Source organism: Petaurus breviceps, unplaced genomic scaffold, assembly GCF_028583685.1.
Source record: "Petaurus breviceps papuanus isolate PSGF00001 unplaced genomic scaffold, PetGlider_PUasm1.0 582, whole genome shotgun sequence".
NCBI classification, from domain to species: Eukaryota; Metazoa; Chordata; class Mammalia; order Diprotodontia; family Petauridae; genus Petaurus; species Petaurus breviceps.
In genome coordinates this window covers 5,050,361-5,074,539 of record NW_027186390.1, presented here as the reverse complement: position 1 = coordinate 5,074,539, position 24,179 = coordinate 5,050,361, and the positions used below count along the sequence as shown (strand labels likewise).

At 38.7% G+C, this 24,179-nt stretch overlaps 1 protein-coding gene and 1 long non-coding RNA gene across 3 annotated transcripts in view; both read left to right on the top strand.

Annotated features, from left to right (window-relative positions):
- Positions 1 to 333: 333 nt before the first annotated feature.
- Positions 334 to 9,064, top strand: LOC138173508 (uncharacterized). Its single transcript, XR_011171414.1, has 4 exons — positions 334 to 1,325; positions 6,696 to 6,783; positions 7,771 to 7,842; positions 8,438 to 9,064. It is a non-coding gene; the product is annotated as an uncharacterized lncRNA (long non-coding RNA).
- Positions 9,065 to 19,654: 10,590 nt separating this feature from the next.
- Positions 19,655 to 24,179, top strand: part of DSP (desmoplakin) — a 54,758-nt gene continuing 50,233 nt past the window's right edge. For both annotated transcript variants that reach the window (XM_069103525.1, XM_069103524.1), the window contains exon 1: positions 19,655 to 20,359. In XM_069103525.1, coding sequence (XP_068959626.1) covers positions 20,115 to 20,359 — 245 coding nt within the window. In that variant the 5' untranslated portion in view covers positions 19,655 to 20,114. The remainder of the gene's footprint in view (positions 20,360 to 24,179) is intronic.

Genomic DNA, 24,179 nt, shown 5'->3' with positions numbered 1-24,179 from the left:
TAACTCTCCCAAAGTCTGCTCTGGCCACCACTGGTTGGGACCTCCCTGAGGCTTGGAACCATGTGGCTCACATGGAACTGTGCTCAGCTCCCTGCGTGCTGTGATAGACCCTTCCTGTTGGCCTGCCAGGCTGCCTTCAGCAGATTTGTTTCTCTCTGTCACTTTGTGGGTTCTAAAATTTGTTTAGAGTCACTTTTTTTTTTTTTACAGGGGTTGGAGGTGGTGGGAGCTGGAGCTCATGCCAAGTTTGTGCTTTTACTCTGCCATATTGACTCCTCCACCCCTCCCCTCGCAAAAAGCATCATCTTGACACTTTGCTTGTTTTTAACATGGGAAGAATTAGAAACACTAGTGAGGCCAAAAGGTAAAATATGAAAAGATGCAGAGAAATTAACAAAATGGTCAAGAAATAATGAGTTGTGATTGAACATGGCAGTGCTGGATGAAGGCAACTCTAAGAAGATACAGTGTAGGTAGTCAATGGAAGGGAGTCACTTCTAAGGTTAGAATGTTGAAAGATTCTAAGGAATGATTAAGACTTCAAGTGTGTGACTTGCACAAGACCACAGCAAAAGAAAGTGGAAGGACTATTTTTAAGTAGTAGATAAAAGAGTATGTCCTGGCTCTGCTACTTTGTAACTGTGAAACCTAGAACATGTCATTTAATTTCTCTAGAGTTGCTTCATCTATAAATAGAAGATGATGAAACTACACGATTCTAAGGTCCCTTCCAACTCTACATTTATGAATCTTGTGTTTCTTCACAAACCTGAGCAGGTTGCACTTGGAAACCTGTCTTTGTTATTAATCAATTCATTCAAAGTGAAGCACATGTGCCTACAAAATCATATGATTGTTTTATACAAGGTGTGACACAGTATTAAATAATGAGACTTAAAAAAACTTATTTTGTTTGGACTTGAAGGAGTGTTCAGTTTTGGAATGCCTCTGTAGAGGAGAAAACTTCAGAAAGAGGAGATAAGCCACAAGAAGAAAACTAGTTTGATCACTTTACTTTATTAATCACATCTGACATTTATTGAGCACTTACTGTGTGTTGAGGGAAGATACAAAAGCAATTAGTGTAAGACATAGTTCCTGCCCTCCTTACAATCTATTTGGTGAAATGATATAGACACCAATGAAATGGTGAAGAGACAATTGAAGGAAGTCTGAAATAAAAAGTAATGACAGCAAGTGATAATCAGGAGATTAGAGAAAGGAGGTACCAATTTGTATACAATAGACCTTGTTGAACATATAGGATTTGAGCTGGACTTCAAGTGGAAGGGGACTAGCATTCCAATATGAGCAAAGGCTTGGAGGTGAGAATATGTATAATAATGGGATGGCAAAAAGATTGATAAGGCTGGAGTGGAGGGTTTAAATTAGAGAGTACTGACATAAAAAGTTGGATAGATAGGTTGGGGATTGATTGTAGAGAATCCAAAATGCCAGGTTGAGAAGTTTGAATTTTCTCTACTACATCTTTGGGGAGAACTGAAGATTTTGGCACAGATGGCAGATACAATGAAATCAGTGCTTAGGGAAGAACTTTCTGGGGTAGCACATGGGATCCACTTTCCAGGAATGATTGGAACTAAGGAAGGAGATGTTAGGATGCCAAAATGTCTAGATTAGAGGAGTGGTAGTAGGTATATAAAGAAATGGATATAGGATACTTTTAGAGAAAATGAAGAGGATTTGGTGACTGATTCTATGTTGAGAATTATATTAATAATTATTTATATAGTGCTTTAAAATTTCTTTGCCTTTTTTTAGGGTTAAGTGACTTGCCCAAGGTCACATGGCTAGTTTTTGTGTTGTGTCTGAGGTCAGATTTGAACTCAGGTCCTCCTGACTCCAGGGCTGGTGCTCTATTCACTAAGCCACCTAGCAGCCCCCTTGTGCTTTAAAATTTACAAAGCATTTTGGATCTATTATTTCATTTGCTTCTCACAACAACCAAGTGAATTAGGTGCTAACATTTTCCTATTTTGCAGATGAAAGAAATGGCTGAGAAAGGTTAGGTGATTTTACCAGGGTCACACAGCTCCTTAGTGTTTGGGGCAGAATTTGACCTCATTTCTTCCTGACTTCAAATCCAGCACTCTGTCCACTATGGAGGGAAAAATTAAACATTGTGATCAAGTTTTAAATCCATGTGGTCAAGAAAATGATGAGGCTACTGACAAATCAGGGTCTTTGACTACAAATTTGGCTTTTGGGGGAGATGTATTTAAAAGTTTTGGCACCAGAAAAAGATGGTAGTCAACTCGAAAGAGTATAAAACTGAAATTATTAAGGGGCTAAGACTGATGTCTAAATTTGTAGAGCTGTAGGAATGAATGGAAACTTGGGAATCCATTTAGTCTATTTTCCTGATTCCAGTGGGATAGTTACATCTTAGGATCTAGAAGAGACCTCAGAGGCTAGCTCATTCAACTCCCTCGTTTTATAGAGGAGGAAACTAAAAGCCAGTAATGTCAAATGACTTACCCAAGGTAAACACAGGGGCAGGATTTGATTCCCAGGTCTCTGAATGCAGTCAGTGAGCTTTTCCCTGTATCAGTTAAATTCAATTGAATTGAATTCCGGGCAGATTGTTATCTATCCTATTTTAACAACTTCTAAGATGAGATTCCACAAAGGGAAACAGTTTCCCTTTATTCCTCATTCCAGTGATTTAAAAACTTCACCTGGGGGAAATTCTTACTTCCCTTAGTAAGTATTCTCTGGGCTCACAATTCCAGAGCCAAGCTGGTTATATTTCCTCCTTAATATTCTAAGGGTACCCCTGAGCTATTGGGGCATCTTTTATTATTATCTCAAGCCCCATTCTTGTTGGTGGTAGGGAAAAATGATAGTTCCCCTACTATTAGCATCCAACAACTTGTACTCAGATTCCATTGAACCAATTAATATAAATTAGGCTTTACAAAAGGATATTTTCTTCAAAGAGATAACAGAACATTTCTCTCTAACATAATATGTGCTTATTCTCTCATACCACTTCAATGTCTGGGGAGAGTGGCCTAAGACTTGACACAATTTCTACATAGCATTAGTCCCACCAAATTCAGTTCCAACAGCAGAACTGCTGCCAGAAAAACCTTCATCTCAACTACACGGACTTAGTTCCCAAGGGTCACTCCTAGATCCTCTGAGCATCAGCACCAGGCTGGATGCAAAACTTTGTCATGAGAGAAATGATAAAAACGGTCGACACAGTTCACTGTTGTAAGTGGATCAAGGCAGATGAGGACAAGGAAGAAGTCACTGATTTGGCAAGTAGAAGGTCACTGGTGATGATGGAGAAAGTTGCAGTAAGGTTTGGGGTTAGAAGCTTTGAGGTTTGGAGACAGAGTGGATAACATGGAAGTAGAAGTTACAAACCTTCAGTACTCTTCCTAGAGCTTTTTCATGGGAAGGGAGAAGAATTTTAGGATGAAGACTTGAGGGACTGAGACAGCAGGGAAAGTGTTTTGTTTTGTTTTTTAAAGACTACAGAAGAATAGACCATGTTTGTAGAAGAGGTGAAGGTGTTAGGAGAGTGAGAGAATGTGACAATGAGAGAGACAGAGAAAAAAAAGCATAGTAATATCCCCTTAGCCTATTTCACTGGGTTGTTGCTGTGAGGATCAAAGTGATAATAATATTCCTGAAAGCACTTTCAAGGCAGTAAATTATCATATTGTCATATGTTGGTTAAAATTGGTTTTTAAAACTTGAAGAGATATTGTGGCTTTAATAGATATTTTCAGAATACAATCTTAAAATAGATTTTTAATGATGACTCGATTCTTTGTATCTTAACATGATTTTGAGAAGTTTCTCTCTATCAGAAAAATTAAAAATGATCTCATTTCTATTATATATATTTACTTAAGAATTCATGACATGGAAATATTGATTGCTTTTTCAGAAGGATGGTAATTCCAACAGTAAATCATCACATGTATTTCTTCTTAGTCAAAACGGTAAAATAAAGAGTTGTTAAGAGATGACAAATAGCTATCCCTATTTTTCATGGTGGGAGAAGATGAGCTAAATTATTTGACTCCACCTGAAGCCAAACTACTAAGTAGCTGAAACTTTTCTAGGAAGCTGACAATCAGGTTTAACAAGCCTGCTGTAGTTCTCCACACCCTTCTCTGCAAGACAGAACATTTCTTTGGTTCACTGAAACTGCTCTCCCTCTCTGGTTAGCACTTTCCCCCCAGAAATTTGAAAAGTCACTCTCTCATGTCAGTATGGGCTAAATTCTTACTTCTGGGATAATCCAAGATAGTCACAAAATGCTGGGATAAATATTAGTTCTATTACTGGAGATGGCTATCAATTTAGACATTGTCTGCAGAAAATTTCCTTTCCATCTTCTATTTCCTCATACTCAGACACCAAAAGGAAAGTCAACATCCAAAATGCAGAGAGAAAGTTTTGGACATGGCACTAATCACAATACATATTATGTGCACATATACATATATGTGTGTATACATAGAATATATGTGTATAAACATTCCTACCTATATTATGTGTATATACTATATGTATATGCATACACATATATATGTGCATATATGTTAACATGATTCCCCCATTAGAATGTGAGTTCTTTGAGGTGTTAGGAGAGTGAGAGAATGTGACAATGGGAGTATGTTTTTGTCTTTTTTTTTTTGGTCTCTCTGGTGCTTATAATAGTGCCTATAACCTAGTAAGTACTTAATAAATGCTTGTTAATTGATTTTTCCAGTTTTTCATTTGTTTTAGATAGAAGATGTAGTTGGGGAATAGGGAGGAAGGTGATAAACAAAAAGAGACAGAAGGACATTTAAAAATCTTTAAAAATGCACAGAAGAGAAAAGATAGAAGCATAGATAAGTAGGACAGTGTTCTGAAAGTAACACACGGAATTTACCATATACCTTATATCAAAAGAATAGTCATAATTCTATGTACCTTTTTTGGTTTGTTTGTGTTGTGCTTTGTATATGAAAACGCTCTTTTTGGTATTTAAGTTCAGAATAAAAATATGAATGGGGGGGGGGGGGCCAAGGCAATAGGGATTCACTGACTTGTCCAGGGTCACATAGCTAGTAAGTGGCAAGTGTCCAAGGTCGGATTGAACTCATGTCTTCCTGACTCTAGGGCCAGTGCTCTATCCACTACATCACCTAGCTATCCCTTAAAAAATTAATTTTTTAAAAAGAAATGTAACCTACACATGAAAAGTAGTTCATTTTTTATACTGAAATAATCTTTTAGACTCTTCACCTGGTTTTATTGAGATCACTGCCTTTATGCCTTATTATTTATCGATTTACATTCTTTCTTCCTTGCATGGGGACATCTCTCTAAAAGTCATTGGGATGTTTCCTTATGCGATGGTGGGATCTTGAGCTCACAAAGAAGTTCCTGATTCCATTTATTATTGGCCCCATTATATATGAGCCTCATAACTTAGATGGTCCAGGGGAAGCTGGAACTTTTAAGAGAACATGCTAAAAGGTAAAAACATGTGCAAAGAGGGTGTGGGTTGACGTCAATTGACTATTCCTTTTCCCACACTGGGCAACTATGCATTTCTGAATCTGGTTCAGTAATTGTTTTAAAGGCTCTAATCAGGATGATTGCTGGCTGCCTCACCATTGCCTCAGCCCCTCCCTTTCTCAGGAGCCTCTCTATACTATGCTGTGCATACCAGTCTCACAGGACACCACCATTCCAATGAATCATTGACCAATGGGTGGAGATTTTTTGCTTTTTTGCTTGAGGCCCAGGATCTCATCAGTAGAGCTGTCATGTTTTGGTGTTTAAATATGGAATAAAAATAATTAAATTTTTTAAAGGAAGTGAAGGCAGCACAATGAAAGCAATTTTCCTTTCTACACTGAAATAAATCTGTTTTGCTTTATTTTTTGCTTTTTGGAGGGGGGGAGGGAGGGCAATTGTGGTTAAGTGACTTGCCCTAAGTCACACAGCTAGTAAGTGTTAAGTGTCTGAGGCCAAATTTGAACTCAGGTCCTCCTGACTCCAGAGCTGGTGCTCTAATCACTACTCCACCTAGCTGCCCCAGTGAAATAAATCTTTTAGGCTCTTAGGGTTTTTTAGGGGAAAACAGACACATACCTTTGGGCTCTTAGTTCAAAGTACTAATTTGTATTCTTATTTGACACCTATTTGCAAGCTGAATTCATATGCCCCCAATTCTGGGAATAAAAAAATAAAAAAAGAAAACCAACCAACCACCACCAAAACCAATTAGTGTGACCTGTTATTTCCAAACCCAACACTAAAATCATTTTACATAGGGATTGGGGAAAAAAGAACTGAAGCTGGAAATAGCTATTCACCAGTTCTTACCATGAAAGATGTCCTACCAGTATCTGTTCAATATTGAAGCAGCAAAGTAACTGGAAAGAACAGTGAACTTGGGGTCAGAATATAGGGAGTAGTTGGCCTGTTACTAGTCAGCAGTGTGACCTTGAACAAATCAATCAAGTAACTCTCTAAGCCTCAGTATCTTCATCTGTATAATGAAGAATGATATTTCCAGTAATATTTACTAGGTGTTTTTCTGAGAATCAAATGGAATGATGTATGCAAAGTGCTTTGTATTAGTAAAGTTCTATATGCATGTGAGCAATTATTACACTGTAGATGTGTATTTACCATTTTGTGTCCTGCTTTAGCTGTGAAGATCACTGAAGGCAGGGACTATGATTTCTCTGTACCTATCCTTCCCCTCACTAAGACCCTCTTCCATTGTTCTCTTTAGTGGTAAGTATACATGCAATTTTTCTCCCCAATAAATAATCATTGATCTTGATAATAGTAATATTGGTTGATGGGCATCCTAATTTCTTACAAAATGGTGAAGCTCTTAGCTAATGGAACACACACACACATATATATATAATTCATATATTTTTATATACACATATACAAATACACATTATTCATGACTATTTTTGTTAGGACCATTATTGTTAGGATCTTTACGCACTGGAAGTTTAACCCACTTCTCCTATAATACATGAGCTAGCATTCAGATGGAGAAGAATCCTGAGAGGAAAAATCGCTAGGGCCTCCATAAAATGTTTGATGCTCACTGAGACAATAATCTAAGGCTATTCTTCTGGCAGTGGCCAGGCAATTTAAGTTTTAGAACTCCTTGAAAAACCCATATTTATGCTAGTTGTCTACTGTACAGTATACCTTTGTGGTTTTAATTGTTTCTTGCTTTTACCCCTAAAATCAGCCTGGAAGATCTCCTCCTGTTTCAACAATTATAATTCCATATATAACTGGTCCATCTGGGTCCCCAAAAGCTCATAACACCTGAGATCATAAATAACTCTCCACATTCCCCTTGATAGCCAACTTTGAATAAATTGAGAAAGATTTCAATCACATTTCCTCATGCCCTCAACCAATTACTGTACTCAGAGACCCAGAAACATAGATGGGGAAATGGAGGTAATTAATAGATAATAAAAAGGATGGATTGTCTTTAACATATGTCAGAGATGGAATTTCCTAGTCAAAACTGAAATCTAGGCAGCCATCTTGGAGATATTGCCAAATCATTGCACCACTCCATTCTGGATGCAGATTTGGAGGATCAGAGCAGCATTCTCCCCATTCTTCACTAATCACATGTAAAAAAAAACAACAACAAACAAAACCAAAACCAAAAAAAAAACCCCACCCCTAACGTATCTCTCTTGGACATACAAGTCTTAATGTGGACTTCTTTCTTTCTAGCGTTGACACTGAACTACCATATAATCCCTTCTTTGGAGAGGTATTTGCTGCCAAATGTAGGAATTGAAATAGGTAGGAAAAAATTGTCTCCTCATTTTAAGCTTACTTGAACCCACACAAAGAGACCCCACCCCCAACAGTTACTATAGGGAGTAACCTGACTTACTTTTTGAGCGTAGAGAAGAGGTCAGGTATGAAAGGTGTTGTTTGTGGAAGAATGTAGTATCTTCCAAAAGGAGGTAGGTTTGTATGAGAGCAAGAAGATGCAAAGAAGGTGAGAGAGAGAGAAAGAGAGAGAGAGAGAGAGAGAGAGAGAGAGAGAGAGAGAGAGAGAGAGAGAGAGAGAGAGAGAGAGAGAGATCTAGGATAAAAGGGAGTTTGTCAAATATGAAAGGTATTCCTGAGGAATAATTCCTAGTTGTTAAGATGATAATGTTTAAACAAGTTCTATGTCTACCATACTTATTTCTTCAGAAATAAAAATAACTACCACTAGTTTAGCATCTTTTTAAATACTGGCATTTAAAACTGGGATTCTGCCATGTCTCATTTTATTAGTCTCATTATATCTGACCAAATAAATTAAGTTCTTAGCAGGGAATGATCTTGATCCATTGACCTTTGGGTTATTTATTGAATGTGTTTCTACTCTATCATTCTGCTATAGGCTTGGTATGGATAGCTCCTATGCTTACCTGGTATCTTCCTGATGTCAAGAAAAAGGTAACACACCTCACAGACTTCCGGAATGATATGGACAAGAGTCACACAGTGGGAGAAGGGAATCTATATTGTTTGATGGAACATTCACATTGGTAGGATCACAGATCCTTTTAAGTGTTTCAGAAAAACCAAAGACAAATTTTGAACTGTTGAACTCTGAACTAAGTTGTTTAGTATGATTTAAATCCATTGTTTGGTTCTTTACCTAGTTATTTGATGATATTTCAAAATGTTTAAATATCTCTGTGAAGAAATTTGACTGTAATTCAAGTCATAAACTTTGCTATCCAAAGATCAACTTGGCACTGTGTCCAGAGGGTCATATCATAACTAGTAGGTTGGTCACTTGGCTTCCAAGTTCCTTAAGGTCCCCTAAACATAGAACATTACTTTGATAACTCACCCTGTTTCTGCAAAGAATGAGCTGACTTGGTTCTTGAGTTGCATTTAATTTTTTTTATGAGCTCATGCTATATTTATCATAGGGATCATAAAATTTGGAACTGAAAGGAGTTTTTTGACAACATAATATTGATTATTAAAAATAATTTGTGTTATTGGGTATCTTAAATTGTTAGAACTTTGTTAATAGAACCAAAGCATAAGGCAGAGGTTATAGCTTTGAACCCATATGAACCCGGTAGCTTCATTCTGTTTTATGGCCACAAACTTCATACTTAGGCCCAATCAGTCATCTCACAAACTTGGACTACTGGTTGAAAAATAGATGGGGGAGATTACTACAGTTGAATAGTACAATTGTAAAACAAGTTTGCCCTATCCACGGTAGGCAACTAGTGTCATTTTCTCATGGGAAGGACAGAACATCCTAGTATTTGCTATATTGGCTTGTAGCAGAAGTGATCAGAAGCACCCCTGCTCAGGTTGATGAGTCACCCAAATCCATTTAATGAGATGATGAAGAATGGACCTTTGTGAGACTGAAATACCTCCAATGGAGTGGGCGTGCACATTTGGCACCTTGCTGAAGGACATGTAGTTTTGCTAGAAGGGCACGGTGAGAGCTTCAGTGATTTGATGAGTCTCCCAAATCCACTTGATAAGGCAACAGAGAGTAGAATGTTATTATATTGGAGAAACTTCCATGGTACTGGACTTGGCCCCTTAATTTGGAGCATGTTTCTTATCTTGAGCTTCGACTGTCCCCAGAGACTGGTACTGTCTCCTGACGTTTCAACAAATAAGCAAGAGACAGCAAAATCAACTAGAATATTATCTCTGTGATTCAGGGTTGACCAAGGTCCCTGAAGACAGACTCTGGAGAAACCTGCCCTTCTCTGAGAGATCCAATGAGAAACAGCTGTGTCCATTTTTGTCCAGCTTCTATGGTGGAAGTAATAAGTAATGTTCTAAATCAGATAACCAAATTGTACACTGAGTACCTTTTCTACAGAGAACTTGTTACACACATTTAGGGGAAATCAAAGACATGAGTATTCTTTTAGAAATTTTTATGGGAGTACCTAACGGTATTGAGCCAAAAAAAGAGAAACTTGGCCCCACCTCTTTTAAGAATCAGTTTTCCAAAGATCAAATCTAGGTCTACAAGTCTATTCTCCTTTGGGAAGCCTCTGGTCCATAGGATACGTTATGGAGACTTTTCTAGAGTATGACTTTAGCAAATGCAAGAATTAGTCCAAGACAAATACTCTAAAGATGGGTGGAGCCATTTCTCCTTGGTTGTCTTATAGGCCATAGAGGGAGAACTTCTCTGAAAAGTTCCTCCTCCTTGTTCTCAGTCAGCCAATCAGCAGAAAACAGTTCTAGTCACTAAGAACAATCAGAAAAACTCAAGGTGACTTCCAGAAAGGCACATGTCCTTCAGTAAGGGGCCAAGTCTAGCTCTTCAGGAAGTGCCTGTATTCTTATCAAATGAATTTGACAGGCTCATCAAACTGATTAGGGACTCTCCAGATCATCCTATTACAGATTCCAGTATGAGACATATTCTTTTCCCAAACATGCTTTTTTTCTTATAAAACCTGAATGCAGACTTTGTAAGACAATGATAGTGAAAAGGATAAAGAAAAGATAGTAGAGATGATAAAAAAATAGCCAACATCTTTATTTGAATGGTAGGAATATATATTTAAAGTTACTTTCTACAGCAAATACATTTTAATATTTCAATTCTGTACAATGACTTGATCAGTAAGGACATTCCAGTCAAAATATCCTTCTTGCTACTGAGTCCTATTGTTTTGGTTTAAACCCAGGGACACGAAAAACTGTTGAGATGGGGGCTCTGCCCACCCAAAAACTGTTGAAGTTTCATGATGTGTTGTGGTAGAACCATCTCCAAGAATTCAGTCAGACCACCTCTAATCCAAGTATAGGCATTTATTGAGATTGACGCCTCTCATTAAGTGGGTTAAATTAAGAGGAACCAGCAACTTTAGAGAAAGCAAGATGGATTTTTATAGGGTAAAGATGCAATTACATAACAGAAATGTACATAGAATAGAGGAATATCTTTAATATTAAAAAGACAGGAGGAGTTTGTTAAGGGATTAGGTAATGGAGGAGGGGTTTCATCTATGGTTCAGTGGTTAAACACTCTGGTCATTCTGCCCTCCAACTCGCTAGCTATTGTGGTCCTGTCTGGTTAAGACAGATAGTTAGGTATTTCAGTCCTGTCTTGGCTAGATGGATGATGTGATTGTGATTGAATACAAGAACACCCCTGTTTCTGTGGGAATGGGTCTGGGGGCAGTGACCAGGTAAAAGATAGGTTCCCATCACATGGACACACCTGCTGTTTCTGTGGGAACTAAGAGTTCAGGGACACACTTGTTTCATTGAGCAGTGAAACATACATATATGAAGAAGTTAGGACATTGGTGGGGGGGGTGGCGGTTCGGCTAGGCAGGTACAGTGGGCCTGCTGTTCAGTGGGGCCAGGTCTATAATGAAGTTAGAATACTGCGGCTGGGGACAGCTTTATTAGGATTCCATCCCTATGTGACATTCAAATTCTCTCTTTCAGGTCTTTGCATAAGGAGTACCCTCTCTCCTTACCTCTTCCTCTTGGAAACCCTACCTCCCCTTAAGGCTCACCTCAAGTGGCACCTACTTATTTAGAAGCCCCAAATTATTAGTGTCACCCTCCCCCCATCATATTGTATTTATTTTGTTTGGGGTTTACTTTATCATTAGATTTTTTTGGTGCCTTTTGCTTTCATATCACATTCTTCTCTGAATAACCCTTCTCTCCCAACCCAGTGAACCTTCCCTTGTAACAAAAGTGATTGATTAAATAAAGAACAATAAAAAGATAGTTCACCTAAGTCAACCAACACAGAGACCACATCTGACACTCTATGCCTTTTATTTTCTTATTTATTCTATATTTATCTGTGAACATGTTATATCTTTCTCCAGTAGAGTGTAAGCTCTTTGAAGGTAGGTACTATTCTTTTGTATTTATGTTCACAGTACTGAGGCATAGGAAGTATTTACTTAACACTTGTTGATGGTTAATGATGGATATTATTTTCTGGATCTGTGATTTCATTAGTGTAGGGAACTTACCAATGCAAATGGGCACTGTGTTAATAAGTTATAGTCTTAGAGAATAGCTGAAGTAACTGAGAATATAAAGGAAGTGACTATAGTCACATTGAAGTTGATAGCTGTTAGATGCAGGATTTTAATTTAGATCTTCCTGAAACCAATGCCATCCTTCAATCTATTACTCCATGCAGTCAGTCAAAGATGGAGGATATTCCTTCATATTATAGGCTTTTGAATAAAAGAGCTTAAATGCCACTTGTGATCTTGCTCCTCCAAATCTCTAATTGCATTTCATACCTCTCCTATGCAATTATTACATTCCAATTTGTAATATAGTTAAATGTGTTCCTCCTTGTCTTATCAACCCTACTATCATTTAAATTCCCTGAAGGTATCTTTGTATCTTCCACAGTGCCTCTTGCCTATAGGAAGTGCTTAAATGTTTCTTGAATTTTATTTTACACCTTCTATGTATGAACTAAAAAATCCAATAATTGTATTTAACCTAAAATTTCAAGATTTCTATGGCAATTCATCTCAACTATTTAACTTCTGAACAGTTACTTAAGAAACAAAATACCACATTCCTGTTCCTAAAGGAAACTTGAGCTAATCAAATTTTATAAAAACTGCTAGCTCAGCTATATCTTTTCTTTCTTTTCTTCCTTCTTTTTTCCTTTTTTTTTTTTTTAAAGAAAAAGGGTACTTCCTTCTGATTACGTTTCATTAGTGGTTTTCCATTTCTGAAAAAGAAAGTTAATATTTATCATCAAGCTTGTCAACCTATGTAAAATCCTTCAATTCAGGATTCATTGATCTATTTTTGTGTCATAGACCCCTTTGGCAGCCTGGTAAAGCCTATGTACTTCTCAGAATTCTTTTTTTAAATGAATAAAATAACATTCATAGGACTATAAAGGAATTACATTGGACCATAGTTACCAAAATATTTTTTTAAAGAGCTCTTGGATCTCAGGTTAAGAACCTCTGCTTCATAATTAGTTTTACTAATGATAAAATGGACAGTTCCTACTTGTTGACATATAAAGACTGGATTTTATAATCTCTAGAGCACTTGAATTTATTTATAACCATGGTAGAATTAGAAGGTGATGGGGATATGAAATGTACTATCAAATTTCTATTAAACACATCATCATTCAATTGAACCTAACTCAATAAACATTTATTAAGGTACATACTAGAAGCAAAGGCACTGACATTCTATTTTCATTTGGAAAAAAAAAATTTGAATGAACTTTTTAATCTTAATAGTTCTTTTTCTTAAATTCCAATCCCTTTCCCCTAACCTTGTAATCTTGAGGTTGTGAAAATGCTTACCACCCAGGCAGAGTGGCTGTTAATTCTAGGGCCAAAAATCTTCACGTACAAGAGAGAATTTCCTTTGGAATTTTGGACAAGGAATTCCTATGTTCAAGGTATATTGTCTCTATAATAAATCCAGAACATGTTTGATTCTTTTTTCCTGACTAGCAAGGTCATTTCTTCGGTCAGTCAAGAACAGAGAGACTGTACCAGTGATTTGCTTTTATCAGCACAAGGGGAGGTAACCATAAGTGGGTGGAAAAAATAGCTGACTTTAGTAGAGTGGCTTGTCAAGAAATGCTTAGCTTCAAACTGTAGATCACTGACTTTTAAAACTATATGGTGAGAGACAGCCTGACCCACTGTCTTGGATCAGGATGACCCAAACTCAAGTCCAACTACAGGCATCTACAGTTTTTTGACTGGACAGCTCTGCAAGAGTGTAAGTTGCAAAACACTTAGTAATCAGTTTGCATTAGTAGAGGTAGTTTCCTAACCTGACTGACTTTTCTTGCCCTGATGAAATCACATGTCCAGACCAAAATAACAATAACACCCTAATACCTTATGCTGAGTAACTGACCACTCTTGGATCACTGAATCTGAAAACTTTGGAGCTGAAAGAACTTTTCAATTATGTATTCTACACCTCTTAGTTTATAGGTTTACAGACCAAGTTCAAATCTGGTCTCAGATACTAGCTGTGTGACCCTGGGCAAGTCACTTAGTCTCTGTTTGTCTTAATCTATTAGAGAAGGAAATGGCAAACCACTCTAGTATCCTTGCCTTGAAAACCCCACAGACAGTATTGTCCTTAGATGCTTACTGTGTGACCCTGAACAAGTCATTTAACCTCTGTTGACCTCAGTTTTTTAATCTATAAAATGAGGATAACAATAGCAGTTCCCTACTTCCCAGGGTTGTTGTGAGGATAAAATGAGAAAATGTTTTTCCAGACTTTTTTTGCACTTTGCAAACCTTATGGCAATATATAAATGCTACCTATTACATTATTATTACTATAGATGAGGAAACTGAGGTCCAGAAAAATTACTCATTGACTCATCACATAATTACTGAGGCAGTTAAAATGGCAGTGGATAGAATACTGTTCCTGGGGTCAGGAAGACCCAAGTTCAAATCCAGCTTCAGACACTTATTAGATGTGTGACTTTGGACAAGTCATTCAACTCTGTTGACCTCAGTTTCTCCAACTGTAAAACTGTACCCACCTCCCTGGGTTGTTAAGATCAAATTAGATAATATTTGTAGGGCACTTAGCATAGTGTCTAACACATAATAGATAATTAACAAATGCTTGTTTCCTTCCTTCTTACTTAGTAACAGCTAGGCCTAGGACTCAGGTCTTCTAATTGTGTTCTTTCTACTATTCCATCCTGACTCAAAGTTAGGTTAAATATGGCACACTGAATGATAAATGCAAAGACCCATGGACCTTTTTATATCTTTGCATACATGTGCTTTTAAAGGATGCATTTTTGGGTGATAATGTCCAGTTAAATATTTTATTTTTAATCATTTAATCCAAGGAATAAGAAAGTAACAGAATACTGCTGTTGAACAAAGATGCCCATGATTTAAGAATATGGAATGAACATTCTGATGTACATAGTCATGTTGAGAACAATGCTTTTTTTGAACTATATCCATTTTATAAACCACAAATGTTTTTAAATTGTACCTTCCTCCTCCCCCACCCCCCTATTATAATGCCTCTGGGAGGTAGCCTGGTAACTTAATGAAGAAAACTTCTATGTTGTAATTAATGAGTATAAAAACAAAGTCCCAAAGGTTACTCCTGAATACTCCTGGGATATTTTGGTGGAACTAAGATAGATAAGGGAAAAGGAAAAGAGACAATCCATGACTGCTGATATTATTGTGTGGCAAAACAATACAGTATAATACAATACACATTTATGAAGCACCTACTATGTGCCAACCACTGTGCTAAGCAGTGGGGTTACAAATAAGAAAAAGACAGTCCCTGTCCTCAATCCCTGTCCTTACAATCTAATGGTGAAGACAACACACAAAAGGAAGTTGAAAAGTAGCGGTGAGGGTGGTGGTAGAAGGTACCTGGGGCAAAGTGGCATGATAATGGTGGAGTTGAATCCAAGGAATGTAGCTGGTGGGAAATGAAGAGTTGGATGGACTTCTGAGTCCATTTGGGCTTTGGGAGGAGTTTTTTGTTCCCACTTTCAGAGGGACAAAGGCTACTATCCCTCTAATGAGGGTGGAAATGACATTTAAATACCAAAACTGATGCAAACCTCTTTATAAAAATAAGACTCCTTTCCAAAATCACTTAGATGTTGAGACACAGGTAAAGGTGGGGACAAAAGACAATTGACATGTCTTTTAGCCTAGCTTTCATCAACTTTTTAAACCTCAAATAAGTTAAAGGGATACATAGGTTAGTCTTCACTCACTTGTCATATGTCAACCTTGGTCTGCTATAGAACTTTGTTTTTTTAAGTTCCTCACTAGACCTAACTCCACAGTAGATTTGTGTATACACTTTTGCTTATTTACTGCTCTCTTTTGTTAACTACTACCTACATAGAAGAGGGACAGAAGGGATAATATAAGAGGATTTAATAAGTATGGCAAGACACACCTATCAGTAATCTGCCTCAGTACACATGAAGGTTAGATGAAATGACAGCTATCTGGAATTGGATGAAAAGGTTTGGATTCCATCTTTTGGTGCTGCTGATTTCTTTATTATCTCCTCTCATTTCTTACACCACTCTTGGCAGACACATAAAAAGCCCTGTAGGATCTCAGGGTCCTCAGTAGTCATTCTGCAGAGACATATACTAAAGGAAGCTGACCAGTCTCAAGGGAGGCAGATGGAGGTGTGATGAGCTTGGGAAAGGATGGATCACACAGAAGAACTTACAGGCAGTGAGATGCAGTGGGACAAGTGCCTGCCTTGGATTCAGGAGACCTCGTTTCCCATCCCAGTTCTGACACTTACTAGCTGTATAACTTTAAGCAAGTTATTTCACCTCTTTTCCAATTTCCTTCTATATGCTGTCTTTTCCCCACTAGAATATAACCCGTTGAGAGCAAGGATCTTTCTTTTTACTTGTATTTGCATCCCCAGAGTTTAGCACACAGTGCCTGGCACAAAATAAGTGTTTAACAAATGCTTATTGACTGGTCTTTCTGAGCATTAGTTTTGTCACCTGTAAAATGGGGATGGTGTTACCTAAACAACTTTTCCTCCTTTAAAGTAGCAAAGAAGTGTGTTATTATTTTTTAATCAACGAGTATTTATTGAATGTCAATTATTGAATGACAATTCATTACCTTTTCTTCTTTTCTGTTCTACCAATACACAAATATACTTTGGAAATGCATAGACTGAAAAGACATGAGGGTTGTGAGTAGCTCTTTGTAGCTGTAAATTAATTATTCTTTTGATATCCCAGGATTTTTTTTTGTTATTGCTCTTTTTGGAGGGGGAAGGTAGGGTAATTGGGGTTAAGTGACTTGCCCAAGGTCATGACGACTAGTTTTTTGTGTTAAGTGTCTGAGGCCTCATTTGAACTCAGGTCCTCCTGACTCCAGGGCTGGTGCTCTACTCCCTGTGCCACCTAGCTGCCCCATCCCAGATTTTTTTAGAGAAAAGAGCAAGTTACCTGTAAATAGAATTATTATCTTTTTGACAATGTTTATCCTTTTTTTTTGTAGTATTGCCATTGCAAGCAGCCTAGCTAGTGCTTCTTCCCTTTCCTATTAGAATACTGAATTGAATAAACAAATTCAACTACTTCATATTGTTGTCAATACTGGTTCACCTGCAGAGATATCCTGCACCAATTCAGTTGTAGAAAATATTTCATTTATTGCTTCAACACAGTTTGGAGATTTCTATCCTTTTCTGAAAATTTCCTTCTGAATTGTCTTGAGAATTGGGAAGCAGTGGGTGGAAGATGCAGAGGCAGATTTAGGCTTGAATCATGTAAAGAAAAGCTTTTTAACAATTAGTACTAACCAAAAATGGGATGAGGTATCTCAGGAGGCAGTGGCTAAAAATGAAGGTCTAGAAGATCATTTTTTTGTTGTCATTCAGTTGTGTCCAACTCTTCATGACTATTGGGGATTTTCTTGGCGAAGACCCTGGAGTGGGTTGCATTTCCTTCTCCAGCTCATTTTACAGATGAGTAAACTAAGGCAAGCAGGATTAAGTGAATTGCCCAGGGTCACACAGCTAGTAAATATCTGAGGCTAGATTAGAATTTAAGGATGATGAATCTTCCTGACTTCAGTCATTGCATTCTATCCACTTCTACACCTAGCTACCCAGATCACTAGAGATCTACAAATGAAGGAAGGCTTAATCACTTGTTAGGGATGTTATAGAAGGGATTGTTGGTGAGGTATGGGTTGCATTAGTCAACCCCTAAAACATTCAATTCTAAGAGTTTATGATCATACATTTACCAATCCTTGACTTTGGTTTCTAGATGGTATTCAGTAAGGGTTGTCCTGAGTGTGCAGAGTCTATCACTGATACACAGACATTCTAGCTGCATTGTAATAGCTACACTATTGCATATATATATCTTCTGAGATTTATTGGAGGAAGGACTCATATTGTTGTTGTTTTTTTCTCATTCAAAGAAGACCACAAAGGGACATTATCACCAGGAGAAATAACAAACACTCATCATAGGTATTTTTCTTCTTGGAATCTAGATATTAACTAATGTTACTTAGGAGAGAACATTACTATAGGGATCATTAAATCTAGGGCTTATTACCAGGTGGTTAGGATGTTTTCCAACATACTAAATACAATGAAACTAACAAAACCAGAAGGTGAATAGCTTGGACTTTTAGACTATTCTGTATGGAAGGAAAGGAGGCAGTCCAGGATAAAGTAAGGATTACTAGCCTGGGCTCTACTGTCACCAACTAGCAGAGTGACTGTGGGCAGATAATTTAATTTCTTTGGGCTTCAATTTCTTTTTTTTTTGGGGGGGGGGAATGGGACTTCAATTTCCTACTCTGTAAATATGAGATTAGAACAACATCGTTAAGATCACAGATCACAGAACTTTAGGAATGGAAGGAACTTTACAGCAACTAGTCCAATATTTTCAAAGAAGCAGAGGAAGAAACATACTTTCTTACTCTTCAATTTTAAGAATCAAACACTATTGCCAGTCGAAGGAATGCTTCTGCAAACCACTGTGGTCACACATCATTAAGAAAAAGTGGGCTTAGAAATGGGTAGCTTTGGATGGAGAGGTATTGGTTGCAATAAGAGCATTACAAGCTTTTCAAAACTTGAAGATGTTTTTTTTTTTAATTTCTCTCTGAAATCGATGCATTTTCCCATTCCCCAAATTAAGAGCACCAGGTCTCTCTAGGAATTAATGTACTTTGTATTTACATGTCTACTTTATATTCATCCAATAGCATGTAAATTCCCGGAGGGTATAGACAACTTCCCTTTTTGTCTTTCTGTCCCCAGTTTCCAGTCCACATAAGTGCTTAGGAAAGGCAGAATTAAATTCAACATTGTTCATGTTCAATAGATAACTTTCTTGAAGGATAAAAACCTCATTGCACTGTGTTCTTAGTGCACCTTATTGAAAAAAAAAAAAAAAGTATCTTCACAAAGGAAGCTAGTTATTATTGCCAAAACTGATTGACTTCTCCAGGGATTGGTGTCTTTCTAAAATAATCAAGGAAAAATAGACACATTAAGGCAGCTACTAGGATAATTTGAAAAGAGGAACTCCCTCCTCCCTCGCCCCCCTCCATTTTATAAATACTTCTTGAATGGGCACCTCCCGTTTTGGAAAGCCCTGGGTAAACCTCTAAAGCTGGGATATTCCGTTTATTGTGCTGGACGGCGAAGAGAGGCCCCAGAAGGCGCGCTCTGCCTCTCCCCTCCCCCCAGCAAAAAGCTTTCTTGTTTTAGGATTTTTTGCTTCAGCCCTACCTCCAAGAATCACCATCTCGAAGGGCGGAGCTACCTGGGCAGGGCTCAGGTACTGAGAAGAACGGAAGAAACGAAGCCAGGACAGGCTTGCAGGCTGGGCGGACCAGGGAGAAACGGTGGGAAGGGACCTGGACAGCTTGCGCGTCCGCGAGACCGCCAGGAGCAAGGGGGAGGAGCTGGAACAAGACCGGGGAGAGTTCTGGGCTTGTAGGTGGGGGAGGCGCGGCTCGGCGGGTCCTCCACGCCTGGGTGTGTTCTTTAAAAAAAAAAAAAGACTGAGGTAGAAGAAAAAGAAACCTGGCAGGTGTGGCTTCGCCTTTCCTGTGCCAGCGGGGAGGAGACTAGCCTTCCACCACCGACCAACACCAACACCCAGCGCGTACCCAGCTTCTCTGCTCCAACATCCACTCGAGAGTAACAACTTTTCCTCCTCTCTGGAAGCCAACCATCGTTACCACCACCGCTGGGCGCTGCACCTTTCCCAAGCTCTACCCCTACCCCTGCCCGGCCCCCCGGTGGGGTTTTCTTCTTTTCCCCCCTTTACTCTCCCTTCCCCACTTCGACCGCCTCAGTGTACCTGGCACTGCTCCCAGAGCGGCGGAGAGGAGAGAAAGCCAGAATCAAAAGAGCTGCTGTCCGTTCCTGCAAGGGTCTTGGGGGAACTTTTGGTCTTTTTTTTTTTTTTTTTAGTTATTAAGCTCCTTTGGTTTCTTTCTTGCCCGCACAACTTTCGCTTATGCCTCAGTCCTAAGTCGCTCTATTGATTTTTGACCAAGATGAGTTGCAACGGAGGATCCCATCCGCGGATCAACACCTTGGGTCGAATGACTCGTGCTGAGTCCGGCCCAGACTTACGCTGTGAAATGACCTACCAAGGAGGAGGTGGCTTCTGTGGCGGTGGCGGTGGCGGAGGCGGCGGCGGCGGCGGCGGTGGCGTCTGCGGCGTGGGCGGGGGATCCAGCAGCAAGATGTATTACATGCGGAGGTGCACCGTGAACGACCAGAACTCCGACGGCTATTGGTGGGTACCAGCAAGGGCGAACTCTGGCCCTTCAAGGCACTCGCTGGGGGCCGGGAAGGAGGGTTTCTGTGGGGTCACATACCTGTTTCGAGAGGGGACTGAACTTTTCTTTTTTCCCAGCCTGAGGACTGGTTACACACCGGGGGCAACTGCCATTATAATTCCAAAGAGCTTTGATTTCTCTCTCGTGGGTACTCTGTTCTAAGGAAGAGATCTCAATCTTTTCTGTATCTTAAGAGACGGATTTAGATGTCCTAATTATATAAAAAAAAAAAAAAACAGCTTCCCCTTCCACACTTAAAGAAAAGGAAATTAAAAGAATACCGAAAGTAAAGCAGGGGTCACTTGTAGGAAGCGAGCGAAGTTAGTTACCCTGCTAGTGTGACTGATGGGAATGGTGTGGGAGGCCGCTTTATGTTATTTCACCTACAGACTTAGAGAGGAGACTGGTTCGGTTGAGATTCCCCTGCCTTTGTTCAGACTTAGTGGGTGTTTAAAATTAAGAGATCAGCTCCCTCCTCACCTATCCTACCTACAGCGAGTGGAGCACAATCTGGGGATCTGTCTTTTTCTGTGGTTTAGAGGAGGAGAGGGAGAGGGGAATAACTATCTTTCATCCAATCCGCCCCCATGCTAAACTACTTGCTATCTATTGGGGAGGAGGAGGGAGAGAGGGAGAGGGAGGAACTTGCTGAGAAAGACACGGTTTTGCCTCTGGGTTGTGTTTGGAGAGGTCGTCTTTCATTTTTGTCATTGTTTTCATAGTACCTAGCGCTTTATCTGGCACTTAGTAGGCGCTTATTAAATGGTTGTTGATTGATTGCTTTGTTAGGAGAGTTAGGTATTGATATTAAAACAAAATTTCATCGTTCTCCCATAAAATAAGCAAATATTTTAAACATTGCAAAAGGAAAAGAGGTTTCCTGATCCCCCACCTCCCATCCCCCCTCCAGCTCTGGTGTTTGGATTTAGGGAACAGTAACTGGTCGCTAATCTGCCTTGTGCCTGGTCCCAGTATAGATAAAAGTTTGTTACACACACGGAAAAGCCTAACGAAGCCTCCCAGAGCGCCTTAGGTGAGATCTCCACTCATGCTTTCCTGCAGAGCCAGTGTAGGAGACATAGATGTGGTCGAGTCTTTTCCTTACCTATCTGCTAGGAAACCCTTGGTGTCTTTCCTATCCTCTCCTTCATCCCCGGCCTCGGGGCTTGTCCTCACATCCTTTCCCCCTCATAAACCCCAGAATGGGTCAGGCGCTGCCCCTATCCCTTCCCCTGCTGAAAGAAGAAACGGGACCCATTCACGGGTTCGGAGAGATGTACCAGAGTGTTCAAATTAAGAGAGACTCGAACCTGTAAGGGACTTTCAGGACAATTGGGAAACCCCGAAGTTACCTGGACCTCTCACTCCCTGCCTGGCATAAGACCCCAGATGCTGCAGAACTCCGCTGTCGGAGGCAAGTTGGTCTTTGACAGTCGAAGTCCCAGTCACCCTGGGAAGGCGGTGACTTTTTATTCTCTTTTGTAATACTGATGAACCATAAGGAAAAGGAGAAATGCTTTAAATTGGTGAACAGGGTGCCTTTTATTTGGTACCCATAGATCCTATGTCATCAAAGGAAGGTTTCCAGGGCGGTAGAAGCTCCCCAGCAAGTGTGGATAGAGTTATTGAGAAATGGTTGTACAAGGCAATGGATGGGTCGCTGGCCCTCTCCACCTACCACCAGCGTTGTTGTTAACTCCTGGAATGGCGTCTGGTGACTCTGAGAGGGCCACTTCCAGAGCTGGAAAGCGACGAACTAGTCGGATTTTTGTGGGGAATGAACTCACCTAATGTGATTTTCGTGATGGGGTTTCTCATGTGTTTCTTGGAGTGCGAAGTTTATAGTATGTTCAGTATTCTGTTAATTTCTTCGCTTTTACCAGCTTGAACTATCTCTTTTCCCCTTCCATGCCTTAGCAAAAGGAGGATCTGGGGTGCTTTGCTCAGTGTAGTTAGCATTGTGGCTTTAAGCTGGGGTGGAGCTTAACCAACCTGAAAACACTCTTAAGATTTTTGGTTTGAAAGTAGTTTTAAAATTGGGATTATTAAAACTCTCCAACTACTTTTCACTTGGGTCTGCTTTCTTCTCAAAGTAATTTGTTCTAAGATATTTTTATGGTTGGCCAAAGATGTCAATCGTCTTAAAACTACAATCGTCTGAACAAAATGAACCAGGGATGTTTCGAAGAAAAAGAAGTCAAAGCAAAAGAGAAATGAGGCTGGGATTTTCCTGTAGATATTTTTATGTTGATTATTGAATTTTAAAAAGAAACATGCCAGCTTTAAAAGTCTTGCTCTTCCCCACTCTTCCTCATTTTTCCGTCATGTTATCTATATTTAAGATACACATTCTTTTTTTTTTTACCCATGAATCTGCACTCAGTCAAAATTTATAGAGAGGTTCTTGAAAGTCTTTCAACGTAGCAGGGTTATTTAGTATTTAGCAAAGTTTTATTTCTTGAAAGATAGTGAATGTTTTAATTTTCTCCTCTAGATCAATAGCCCAGAAAATGCTCCTTTAAAATGAAAAAAAAAAAATAATCAGTCATGTTAACATAATATTTTCTTTGCTGATTAAAAATATTATAGATAAGTGTTATTTTATTTATGTTACAAAATTCTTCATACTGATTAATAGTCATTAGTTAATGGAAAAATGTTCTGGGAGATAACTCATTTTTAAAATGCCTAACAATTTCTTTTGTATTGTTTTTCCCCTATATTACAACTATTTGTGAATTCCTTTAATAATAGCAAAATTTACATATCCTGTTAGTGGGGAGAACAGCCCTATATACCAACCCACTTTTCATGCAGCATTGTTATTTTACCCATTGGCATTGATTTTTCTTTAAAAAATGATACCTGTAATGCAGCTTGGTTTGATGTCAGTTGGCTCAATGTGCACACAATCACAGGCTTTATTCGACATGCATTAGCATGCTCTCATTCTTTTAGACCTTGTAATCTAATTTTCTTAGACCTGTTCTAACTTGTATTTGTGAGAGTGAAGTGGTGATGGGATTATCTAGGAGTGGGAAAGTGGAGGATAGAAAATAACAAATAACAACAAAAGCAATAATAATGAGAACTTTTACTTTTTATGTACAAAAATTATCTATGTATGTATATATATTTATATGTATATATATATAATCATAAAAGTGAATATAGGCATTCTTTTTTTTTCTAGCAGTGACAATGGATTGGTGCCGATTCAGCCATACATCTGTAAACATTGGCTTGCAAATTTGGGAAAGCTCACTAATAGAGAAGCTGTATGTAGCCTAAGTCTGTGGGAAAATGTAAAGCTCACTCCTGTAATGAGAGTGGACATCTGACTTTGTTTTACTAGCACTGTATTTCCCAGGCAGTATCAATATCAGGCTTAGAAAATCTTTTTGAAAAAATTTCCCCCCTCAAAACAGTAAATAATAACATATTTTAGTTAGACCTTAATTGAGTTCTAAGTCTTAGTTTTCATGAAGGTCATTTTTCACATACAAACTGTACTCTTCCCTTGGAATATTGTTGTGAATTAAATGCTTTGCAAGCCATAAAACAGTGAATAAATATAAGCTATTGTTTTTTCTTAGGGGTTTTCCTGACTATTCTTTGACACAAAATATTTCTCTATAGAAAACTATACGTGTATAGTTTTACACGTATAGTTTATACATGAAGAAACTACTTTAAAAATCAAGAGCTGAATCTGTTAAACAGGCTGCAGTTTTAAAAACTACAAATTGTATGACTGAACTAAACTAGTGACTATCA